This window comes from Otolemur garnettii, unplaced genomic scaffold (genome assembly GCF_000181295.1).
Source record: "Otolemur garnettii isolate 467f Iridium unplaced genomic scaffold, OtoGar3 scaffold00180, whole genome shotgun sequence".
Lineage (NCBI taxonomy): Eukaryota > Metazoa > Chordata > Mammalia > Primates > Galagidae > Otolemur > Otolemur garnettii.
The window spans coordinates 359113-371376 of record NW_003852575.1 but is presented as its reverse complement, the minus strand read 5'-3'; the positions used below and the strand labels follow the sequence as shown (position 1 = coordinate 371376).

General features: G+C 43.8%; 1 protein-coding gene across 1 annotated transcript; it reads right to left on the bottom strand.

Moving 5' to 3' along the window:
- Positions 1-7605, bottom strand: HMGN1 (high mobility group nucleosome binding domain 1). Its single transcript, XM_012811940.2, has 6 exons — positions 7358-7605; positions 7002-7034; positions 6880-6909; positions 6743-6793; positions 3189-3317; positions 1-154 (listed from the first exon to the last, which is right to left on the bottom strand). The coding sequence occupies exons 1-6, from the start codon at positions 7370-7372 to the stop codon at positions 107-109; spliced, it is 306 nt and encodes a 101-aa protein (XP_012667394.1). The 5' UTR covers positions 7373-7605; the 3' UTR covers positions 1-106.
- Between the last annotated feature and the right edge of the window lie 4659 nt (positions 7606-12264).

The following is a 12264-nucleotide window of genomic DNA, read 5'->3' as shown; positions in this document are numbered from 1 at the left end:
CTAGAGCTACTAAAAAACTTGCATTTACAAAATAGTTGATAAAAATATTCCTCTGGATTGTACAAGAAGGGAGACAGGGACCACTGATAAGACATGGTATATGACATTAATCAGACTTGGCTTCTTTCTCTCCTGCTTCATCAGCGGCTGGATTCTGAAAATAAAAGGAAAATCATGGATCAAGTATTTTCTCATTGCTATCAGTTTTGTGATCTTTAGCACTTAACACAATGTAGGTTATATTTATGTATAATTTACTAGGTCTTCAAAAAGTCTATCCTCATTGTGTGTAGATTCAGTATGTGCAAATTCATCTACTCTTAGTTAAAATACTTTGGTAACCTCCAAATCAATACTCAACGGCACTACCATGGTCATGTGGGTATATAAAGCAGCAAAAAAAAAATGTTGAGTTGCCCCATATACATGCTCCCATGAGGTTACTCTGTCTTGTTTCAGCTCTTAATACTGTAAACAAATGTCTTCTTTTTGATCTGTTTAGTGCTGCACATTTCACATCTTTGTGGTTTTGGTGGTAATCTTGCTCTTTAAAACGGACCCCAAGCAGTGTCCAAAAGCTACTTAGCCTTGCTAAGGGCAATGATGTGCCACACAGAGAATGCACGTGCACCGGATAGCTATGTTCAGGCTTGAATTACAATGTGGTTGGCTCTGAGTTCAATGTTACCACAGTAAATGAGGTATCTCTAAATGGAAACACATAATACAAAGTCGTGTACTGATCAGTTGATGAAAATATTGTGACAGGCTCACAGTAACATAAACCTTATTTCTCCCAGGTACAATGGTTCAGTATTTGTGGCAACCTTATAAAAGACTATTAATTATGAATAAGGAGAATCAACTATAATGTGATTACAACATATGCTACAAAGTTTTCTTTACAATTGGCATTCAATAATGTGTGTAACTTTACTATGACCGTATTTGATCGGTTGTTAGAATTAGGAAGTAAAAAACTGACAAACTATGACAGTAAATTTCCTAATTTAGGATTAATCACTTAGGAATGTGATCCATAACTATCAAAGCTTAAAAATCAATACCCTAAATTACTCATCTTTTAGGCTTAGCCAATATAACAAAATAAAGGATTGAAAAAAATCAAAAGGCTTGGTTTTAGGCTCGGCACTTGTAGCTCAAATGGATAAGGTGCCAGCCACATACACCAGAGCTAGTGGATTCAAACCCAGCCTGGGCCTGCCAAACAACAATGACAAGTGCAAACAAAAAACAGCCAGGCGTCTGTAGTCCCAGGTACTTGGGAAGCTGAGGTAAGAGAATTGCTTAAGCCCAGGAGTTGGAGGTTCCTGTGAGCTGTGATGCTGTGGCACTCTACCCAGGGCGACAGTTTAAGGCTCTGTCTCAAAAAAAGGGCTTGGTTTTAGAAAAGTGTATCAGATTAGGTACAAGGGCTCATCCCTGTAATCCCAGCTCTTTGGGAGGCCAATGGGAGAGCATCACTAAAGAGGCTCAAAGGAGCCTGTGGCTCCTCTTTGAACTAGGAGTTCAAAACCAGTCAGGGCAACATGTTATGGCCCCATCTCTATAAAAACATAATTTTTAACATTAGTTAGGCATGGCTACACAAGCCTGTAGTCCTAGCTATTCAGGAGAGAGGTGGGAGGATCAGCCCAACATCTCAGGTCACAGTGAGCTAGGACTGTTGCACTCTTGTACTCCAGCCTGGGCCACACTGCAATTTTATCAAGACTTTGCAGTTTTTTCTTTTTTAAAGAAAAAGTGCCTCTAGGCTTATATGAGTGCTGGTGTTTACAACTAATTCATCACAACTAGTTTAGACTTCCTCGGCTTCTTCTCTACTCCCACTGCTTCCCTTAACCAAAAAAAAAAAAAAAAAAGCCTTTGTCCTGTATCTTAAAAGAATGAAGACTTATGACACCAGTCTTTTTATTTGCTTGATCTAGGTTATCACTTAGTTCTGAATAGGTGTCACTTTTAAGAAAAACACAAGAATGTTTTCTTGATTAGAAATCAAGTGGGGGGTGGCAGCACCTGTGGCTCAAAGGAGTAGCGAGGGTGCCAGCCCCATTTGCCCATATGCCAGAGGTGGTTCAAGCCCAGCCCCAGCCAAAAACTGCAAAAAAAAAAAAAAAAAGAGAAATTGAAGTGGGAAAAATATGCCAGGAACAGTGCAAATAAGGGAAATGAACTTAAGATACTGACACATATACTTTCAAATGAAATCTAATTAATAGAAAATGTTTTCTTTTTCCCCCAAGAGACTAAGTCTCACTTTGTTGCCCTCCATAGAGTGCCATGGCGTCACAGCTCATAGCAACCTTTAGCTCTTGGGCTTAGGTGATTCTCTCGCCTTAGCCTTCCAAGTAGCTGCGACTATAGGCACCTGCTGTAACACCCGGCTATTTTTTTGTTGCATTTTGGCCAGGGCTGGGTTTGAACCGCCACCCTAGGTATATGGGGCTGGCGCCCTACTCACTGAGCCACTGGCGCCTCCCTTTTTTTTTTTGAGACAAGTCTTACTTTGTCACCCTCAGCAGAGTGCCATGGTGTCATTACAGCAACCTCAAACTCTTGGGCTTACGTCATTCTCTTGCTTCAGCAAGTAGCTGGAAGTATGAGCATCTGCCAAAGGCCTGGCTATTTTTAGAGGTGAGGTCTCACTCTGGGCTCAGGCTGGTCTTCAACTCCTGAGCTCAAGCCTCAGCCTCCCTGAGTGCTGGGATTACAGGTGTGAGCCACTGTGCCCAGCCCTAATTCATAGTAAATCTGTCCATTCACTTTGGGATACTGCACAAAACTTTGTTCAATATTATAATAAAAACTTTAACTTTATCTGCTATATAAAAATATATAATTTATGGGCAGCACCTGTGGCTCAGTGAGTAGGGCCCTGGCCCCATACACTGAGGGTGGGTTCAAACCCCTCCCCAACCAAACTGCAACAAAAAAATAGCCGGGCATTGTGGCGGGCGCCTGTAGTCCCAGCTATTCGGGAGGTTGAGGTAAGAAAATCACCTAAGCCCAGGAGTTGGAGGTTGCTGTGAGCTGTGATGTCATACCACTTTATGCAAGTAGTACTTGCATAAAGTAGGACTCTGTCTCAACAAAACAAAACAAACAAAAAAACAATTTACTATCTCTGTTCAGAGTCAAAATCAGTAACACACACACACATTTCTGACCTCCTCGGTTTTAGTTTCTCCGTTTTCTGCTGGTAAATCTTCTTTAGTTTCTTGGTTGGCCACTTCAGCCTGCTTTCCCTTTGCTCCTCTTTTCCCTTTCGGTTGCACTTTTTTGTCTGAAGATTTATCCTATGATAGAGTAAGAATGACACATTTTAAGTATAAACTTTACTTTTAACTTTCATCTTCTAACCTGGCATAGACAGCCATGTTAATGTTACATAACACACCAACGTGTAGGGACAAGGATACACCTTTTAGACAAAACAACTTAAAGGCAACTTCCCGTAATCAGGAAAACAACGTATGCTAAGAAGATTGTAATAGTACTTGCACGTCAAGCCTCATTAGCCCCATGACGATAAATCCTAAAGCCTGAGCTATGCTTCACCACCGCTGTCACCATTACCCTTTACTGTCCGTAGTTCCGTGCAACAGAACTAATTAAGTGGATAATGTTGGAGAATCTTCCAACATATTCTACTCATCCCTAAATTTCTTTTGAGCATGAACAATGACCAAATTACCATCACCCCAACAAGACCTTTATTCTCACACCAAGACAATTCACCTGAAAAAAAACAAAACAAAACTGACTATCCTGGTACAGGTAATCCCTTGATATAAGGGGTAGCTAAAAGGATCAATTCTGAATTTATCACTTTTACTTTTGTGTTTGAAAATCTCAAATGGCTTGGCACCTGTAGCTCAAGCAGCTAAGGCACCAGCCACATACATCAGAGCTGATGGGTTCAAATCCAGCCCAGGCCTTCCAAACAACAACTACTACAATAAAAAAATAGCTGAGCGTTGCGGCAGGTGCCTGTAGTCCCAGTTACTTGGGAGGCTGAGGCGAGAGAATTGCTTAAGCCCAAGAGTTGGAGGCTGCTGTGAGCTGTGATGTCACAGCACTCTATAGAGGGTGGCAGACTGAGGTTCTGTCTCAAAAAAAAGATTTTTCCATGACTTTATATACTTCCTCGTCTTGACTTATAAACAAAACCTGGAAAAGCTACAAAACAAGTGTTTTGTGGAAAATACTGCTATTATTTTTGGTGAAGAAAATCAATTTTGTATAGTTTATTTCAATCTAAATAAAATGTGAATTTTGGTTATAAAAAACATCTCAAAAACACAGGTATGACAATATAACTTGATACCTAAGTCCAAAATTTAACCCATTTTAAAGCAATATGAAAGAAACAACACTTTTGGATACCCATCCATCAATGGTAGGAGAAGCTTAACAAAACTGTAACATTTTATTCTTGTAAATAAAAATGTAGCAATAGCTACATTCATTGCCCAGGAGGTGGTATAAAAGACCTCTATGGGCAATGACCACTTACTTGAGCTAAAGGGCCATAAAGACATGTACCCAGACTTCAGAATTTCAATAGTAAAAAAAAAAATCACTGCATAATAGTCTGTATCAACAATGGCATCCATAGATAGATACAACATAACACCTTCTAATAATTCTACATCTTTTGGATAACAAATTATACATATAAACAAATATATTTGAAGTAACACTGCTACACACATTGCTACCATGGAATGCTGCTTCTGTACTCAAGCCTGATTCTTAAAAATTTCTCATTCATTTTATAACCACTATCCAAGAACATAAAAATAAAAGCCCAGAAAAAGTTAAAAGAGAACATACAGTATCTGGACTAGAAATAATTCCCTTTGTAACCATTAATAGCCAAAGAAAAGATAAGCTACATGAGAAGTGAAACAAAATAGTTTTCCTAAGTATATAATGTTTCACCCTTTAGAATATTTACTTCTAAGGAAATGAAACAATTCAGAAGCACAGTGTGACAGATGAGCTTTGAAAACAATGTGTCTGGGCAGCGCCTGTGGCTCAAAAGGGTAGGGCACTGGTCTCATATGCCGGAGATGGTGGGTTCAAGCCCAGCCCTGGCCAAAAACTAAAAAATAAAGAAAAAAAGACAACAGTGTGTTTATAACACATCAAATGCTTACCTTTTACCTTCTGTTGAGGCTTTTTTTTTTTTTTTCTGTTTGAGGCTTTAAATAAAGCCTGATCAATTATAAAGACCAAGGTGTATTTTGGAAACTACTTGTAAAAATAGAGAAAACATCTTCCTCCCATTTTTCTTTTGAGAAAGCTAAACTTATGTTTGTTCCTCAAACAACACAGACACAAAGACTTACCTGTTAGCCTCTCCCCAAGAGGAAAAAAGAAAATTACATCTGATGTTCCAAACCTACTGGGTGGTAACTTTAACTGCTTTCATTTAAAAAAATTATTTTACAGGAGATCAAGATGGTCAAAGAAAGAAAACTTTAAGAGGAAAACAGGCAAATATTTCAGTGACTTATTTAAAAAGCAAAGAATCACAAAAATTGGGTGTAACAGTAAAAAAATACACGTCAACATTTTGGAACAATGTTGGCTAATTTTCTGAGCCTTCGTGAAATTTCCTTCCTACTCATTGTGCACAGATAATTATTGCCTTGTCTTCTGCTATGAGAAATTCTAATTTGACATACTATACCTATACCTTCCTCGAACCTTTATTTTTAAAAGGATCACAACAGAAGTAATCGTACTTAAGGTTTTTACATTCAGCTCTGTAGGTTTAAATAAAAAAAAAAGAGAGAGAGAAGAAATCCTTTGGAATTTCCCTTCATTTAACAAGGACAAATTTAACAGTTATCCAAGAGCTCCTCAATGTAAAAAAATTAATCTCATTTTTTTTGACTATCATGCAGTGCTAACTTCCACCCACATTCAGGAGAAAAGTGATGGCATTAAACATTTTTTTCTTTTTCGAAGAGGTTTCAAATTCTCATCTAATTTTTAACCCAAAATTAGAATGTGAAGAGAGCTTTAAAGAAAGTGGTTTCAATGCTATACACAAACACAGAGTTTACAAGTGTCTTAACAGGCCTTCTGGTTTTCCAAACAAATTAGCATAGATATACACAAGAACAACTTCATTCCCAAGACCTGTAATCAGATTCATGGAATGATGAATTTATTCCGGAACAACTCCCATCACGGATTTCACAACTGCAAATAAAATACTTAGGGAACACCGACATTTATATTATCAAAGAGCGTTAAGTCTTGATCTCCCCCATCCCCCCCCAAATTAAGATCCCCTTATCTTGGTTTGGGAACTGCACATACATAAAAACCTACACATTGCCTTTCTCTTGGCCTCAGTCCTATCTCGGCTTTTTTATTGTCAAGAGAGGAAGTACAACCATGCAATGAAAAGCAGCACCAACCACGATGTACACAACACACAGAACGAATCTCCTTTGTAGGCTTAAGTTAATATTTAATATTTTCTGTCGTCTTAAGTTTCCTAAATTCTGCAGCAGCTTAAATGTGATAACATATTCCAATGTGGCAGCGTAAATATATCCATTACATTTTTCACCGGGGTGAGGAGAAAAATAATCTAAAGTACCAAGAAAATTCAAATAGTTAAATGAAATAAAAAGTCAGGCATTAAGTAACACGGTGGCCTGAGACACCACTGTATCTTGACTTAAGTTTTGAAACCTACCCTTGCTGCTGCCTTTTTTGGCTTCGTTTCCACTTTCGCAGGAGCAGGTTTCTGAAAGGCAAAAGTAGCACTAAGTTTCTGCAATGGGACGATCGCACGAGGCGAACACAAGAGGCTACAGGGTTCACTTTACTTACAGCTGACAACCGCGCCGACCTCCTCTTGGGCTTTGAAAGAGAAAAAGGACAATCAGCGAGGAGAGAAGGAGCACAGTTCGCGGCAAGCCCACCCCCCCTAGGCAGAGGCCCGGCGCGCTCACCTCTTCCTTCCCCGCACCTTCGGCAGAGCTGACCTGCGGGAAGAGAGACGTGCGGATGGGCGCGATCCGCGAACAAAGTCGCCGCGCGCCCCTCGCCCGCCCGCCCGCCCGCGCGAGAGAACAATGCCCAGCCGCGTGACGTCAGCAGCTTCCCGCCGCCCCGTTCGAATCGCCCCCTCGGCTTCTCCGGCAGCCGAACGTTCCAGAACAGCCGCCCCCCGGGCGCCCGCGGGCCTCCCAGCGGCTCCCGGGCCCGGCGCTGTCGTGGGCTCCGCAGGGCCTGTGTTGCGCGGGGGCCCGGGAGGGAGGCCGGCGGCGGTGCGAGGGGGCGTGTGCGGGCCGCGGCCGCCACTCACCTTCCTCTTCGGCATCTTGGCGGCGGGCTAGGCGCGTGCCGGGTGCCTGCGGGCCGCGGCGTGCCGAGAGCCTTCACGAACCTGCGCTGCCTGGCCGCTGCCGCTCCTCCCGCCGCCCGTGCTGCTGAGACCCGCGGCGGGGGCGGTGGGAGAACCGGATGGAACTGGATTGGGAGCCCGCCTCCTGCTCCCCCCGCGTCCCCCGGCCGCGGGCTCTCCCTCCCCGCCGGCCGGGCCGCCCTCCGCCCCCGCCCATTGGCTGCGGGGCCCACCCCGCTGCGCCCGCGCCGCGGCCCGCGTCCAGAATAGGTGAGGCGGGCCGTCACTCGACCCCGCCGCCCCGCCCCCGCCCCCGCCCCTGCCCCTGGGTGCTCCCACCCTTCTTGCGGCCTCGCGGGGCCCCAGACTTGGCCTAGGGGGGCGGGGCCCCAGAGGCCGCTCAGGGCTCACGGTAGTTTGTTTGAAGCCGAGCCGCAAAGTGCGGTCTGCGCGCCGATTGGCGGAAGCTCGCCACGTGAGCGCGGTTCCCCCACCCACAATCCTCCTGGATACCTGGGCTCCGGTAAGCGCCCAGAAAGCCACAAGCATGGGGGCCCCTCCCGCTGGGGTGAATTGAGTTCGGACATTTATGATATTCCTCGGAGATTGGGAAGGGAGCGGAGCGAGGGATACAAGAACTAGCAAATTTCTTTCGTCTCAGTGGGCAAAAAGGTTATCTAGGGACTCCAGCTTCGCAGGCCTGCGAGAAGCGGCATCCGGTGCGCAGGCGCCGAAGAGGAGGTCGTGGGAAGGAAAACTTACGCGGGTTCCGCGCGGGGAGCTATGCGCAGGCGCGGGTTGTCTAACTCCGCCTGGACGCGGTCTGGAGTGCCCCGAGGCGAGAGCTCCGGCTGCGAGGTTACTGCAGTTTCCCCTTTCCTCCTAATTTTCTTTGGAACTCCGTTCCTTGAGGCATACCGGGTACGGTACGGTCGATCCTGGGGACGGAGTGGGGTGGCTCTTAGGACTGCGCTCCTGAGAACCGTCTTCGACACGTCTCTCGCGGACCCCTGGACCTGCCGAGCCTCGTCTGCTAAAGTGTTTGGCAGAAGCACGCGGGTCATGCGCCTCCCTTCTTAAAACCAGTTGCTCTTCCAAGCACCTTTGAAAAGTGGAAAAATGCCTCAGGCTGGAGGTCTGAGCGGGTAATCCTGGATCCAGTGAGATTGCGTTTTACTACGGTTTTTAAGGAAGGAGAAATGTAAGGGTTTTAATCGGGAAAATACCGGTTGGAATTTTGGGAGAGGAAGAAACATGGAAGTAGCTTGAGTCTAAAACTGAGAGCAGGTGGAATGTCCACCATTTGGGAATAGCCAATGAAGTATGGCACCTTCCCGTAGGCAACTCCACCCCGAACGGAGTTTTTTTTTGTTTGTTTTTTTGTTTTTTTTTTTTGACACAGTCTCCCTATGTCGCTCTCGGAAGAGTGCTGTGGCGTCACAGCTCACAGCAACCTCTGACTCTTGGGCTTAAGCGATTCTCTTGCCTCAGCCTCCCAAGTAGCTGGAACTACAGGCGTCTGCCACAACGCCTGGCTATTTTTGTTGTTGTAGTTGTCATTGTTGTTTAACAGGCCCGGCCGGGTTCTATCCGCCAGCCCCAGTGTATGTGGCCGGAGCCCAAACTGCTGAGCCACAGGCGCCAAGCCCCGAATTGAATTTTAAAAAATTACAAGTCAGACCATGTGACTCCTAATCAAAAACACTAATGTCTTCCTTTCTCATTCAGAAAGGCTGGATGAATTAATGGAATACTATCAGCAATGAAAATGACCCATGTGGGATGCATCTGTAGCTCAATCGGCAAGGGCGTCGACCACATACACCTGGGTGGCGGTTTGAACCCGGCTGGGGCCTGCTAAGCAACAATGACAGCTACAGCCAAAAAAAAAAATAGCCAGACATTTTGGTGGGCGCCTGTAGTCCCACCTACTTCGAAAGCTGAGGCAAGAGACTCGCTTAAGCCCAAGAGTTAGGTTGGTGTGACCTGTGATGCCAGAGCACTCTACCAAGGGCGACAAAGTGAGACTCTGTCTAAAAGAAAAAATGACCCATGTGCAACTGTGTGCAGTATGGATGAATGTCACAAGCGCAATTCGAGAGAGGTGCCAGACCCAGAAATGCACATACTGTGTGATTCTGCTCATATAATGTACAAAAGCAGGCAGAACTTTTACCAATCAGGATAGTGCTTTCAGTTGGGGGTTGGATGGGAAACTAGTGACTGGAAGAGAGCAATGGTACAGTGGGGGTGGGAGTAGTCATGTTCTGTTTTCTTTTTTTCTTTTTGAGACAAGAAGAAAACAAAAAAGAGTTGCCCAGGTTAGAATGCAGTGGCAGTATCTTAGCTCACTGCAACCTCAAATTCCTGAGTTCAAATGATCTTCCTGTCTCAGCCTCTAGGTAGTTTTGACTTGTGTAGCTGGGACTACCTGACTCCTGGCTAATTTTTTTGTTTTTTGTAGAGATGAAGGTCTCTCTTGCTTGAACTTTTTTTTTTTTTTTTTTTTTTGAGACAGAGCCTCAAGCTGTCGCCCTGGGTAGAGTATTGTGGCGTCACAGCTCATAGCAACCTCCAACTCCTGGGCTCAAGCAATTCTGCCTCTGCTTCCTAGTAGCTGGGACTACAGGCACCCGCCACAACGCCAGCTATTTTTTGGTTGCAGCCTCCATGTTTGGCAGGCTGGGGCTGGATTGGAATCCGCCAGCTCTGGTGTATGTGGCTGGTGCCTTAGGTGCTTGAGTCACAGGCGCCAAGCCAGCCTTGCAGTTTTTCAATAGAGATTGTTTCCTGTAAGTCCTTAAAAAAATTCTTTTTTTTTTTTTTGGCTCGGCGCTCATAGCACAGTGGTTACAGCGCCATCCACATACACTGAGGCTGGTGGGTTCGAATCCGGCCTGGGCCAGCTAAAACAACAATGACAATTGCAACAAAGAATAGCTGGGCATTGCGGCGGGCGCTTGTAGTCCCAGCTACTGGGAGGCTGACACAACAGAATCTCTAAACTCAAGAGTTTGAGGTTGCTGTGAGCTGTGACACCATGGCACTCTACCCAGGGCTAGCTTGAGACTCTGTCTCAAAACAAAATTCTTTTTTTTTTTTAATGACAGGGTGCACTGGCCCAATCATAACTTCCTGTAGTCTTGCACTGCTGGGCTCAGGCAGTCCTCCTGCTGGGACTGTAGGTGCGTGTCACCATGCCTGGCAAATTTTTACTTTAATTTATAGAGATGGAGTTCTCACTATATTGCCCAAGCTGCTCTCTAACTCCTGCCCTCAAGTAATCTACCCCAGCTTCACAAAGTGCTGGGACTACAAGCATGAGCCACCATGCCTGGCCTCTTTCTTTTTGTCACTGCATTGGATTCCACTGTGTAGATGTAGCAAACATTTTAAAAATTGTGATAAAGTCCATGTAACACAAAATTTACCATCTTAACCATTTTCTTTAAATGAAAAAGTGAAAAAATTTAAGAAATTTATTGGACACCATCAATTGGGCCAATATCTGCTTTATGGGAATCTAAAAAGGAGCAGAAAAAGAAAGAAAACTTATTTAAGGAAATAATGACAATAAAGTTCTCAACTCTCGAAAGGGAAATGAACATTCAGCTCCTGAAGCCCAAATAAATAACTCAAAATACTTGAGCATAAAGAGATTCTCACTGAGACGTGTTAGAATCAAATTATCAAAAGCATAAAGAGAACGTGTTATAATTAAATTGTCAAAAGTCAAACATAAAGAGAATTCTGAAAGCAACGAGAGAAAAATGACTCATCACCTACAGAGAACTTTTATAAGACTATAAGTGGATTTTCCAGCAGAAACCTTGCAGGCCAGATGAGAGGGGGATGATACATTCAAAATTCTGTGGACAAAAAGCACCCTGCCGACTAAAAATACTATACCTGTCAAAGCTGTACTTCAGAAATTGAGGAGAGATAGACTTTTCCAGACAAACAAAAGCTAAGGAAGTCCATCACCACCGGACCTTAGACCTGCTTTACAGGAAATGCTGAAGGGAGTTCTTCAAGTTAAAATGAAAGGACGCTAATTAGCAACATGAAAACATTTGAAGGTATAAAACTAACTGGTCAATTTATATAGTCAAATTCAGAATATTATACTGTAATAGTACCGTGTAAATTACATACAACCTGTATAAAAAGTTAAAAGACAAAAGTAATAAAAATAATTATAACTACAAAATGTGTTAATGATTACACAATATAAAAAGAAATAAATTATGACATCAATAAAATGAATATGGGAGAGGAGAAGTAAAATTGTAGACTTTGTATGTAATTGAAATTAAAGTATAAGCTTAGACTATTGGGTAACTGTAAAATAATTTTATGTAAGCCTGGTGGTAATCACAAAGAAAAACCTTGTAGCAGATACACAAAAGATAGAGAAAGAATCAAAGCATAGCACTATGAAAATCATGACACCTGGCTCAGCATCTGTAGCACGGTGGTTACGGCGCCAGCCACATACACTGAGGCTGGCGGGTTCAAAACCAGCCGGGGCCTGCTAAAAACAATGACAACTGCAACAAAAAAATGGCCAGGCGTTGTGGCGGGTGCCTATAGTTCCAGCTACTTTGGGAGGCTGAGGCAAGATAATCACTTAAGCCCAAGAGTTGGAGGTTGCTGTGAGTTGTGATACCAGGGCACTCTACCCAGGGCAACATAGTGAGACTCTGTGTCAAAAAAAAAAAAGAAAATAGTTGGCTAGAGAGATCTTAATATGCTAAGTGTTTTGACTGCAAAAGTAATAATAAAAAGGAGGTTTGGTGAAACCATGAGAGGGGCTAGATATGTTTGTTTCGTTTCGTTCAGTTTTTGGCTGGGGCTGGGTTTGAATC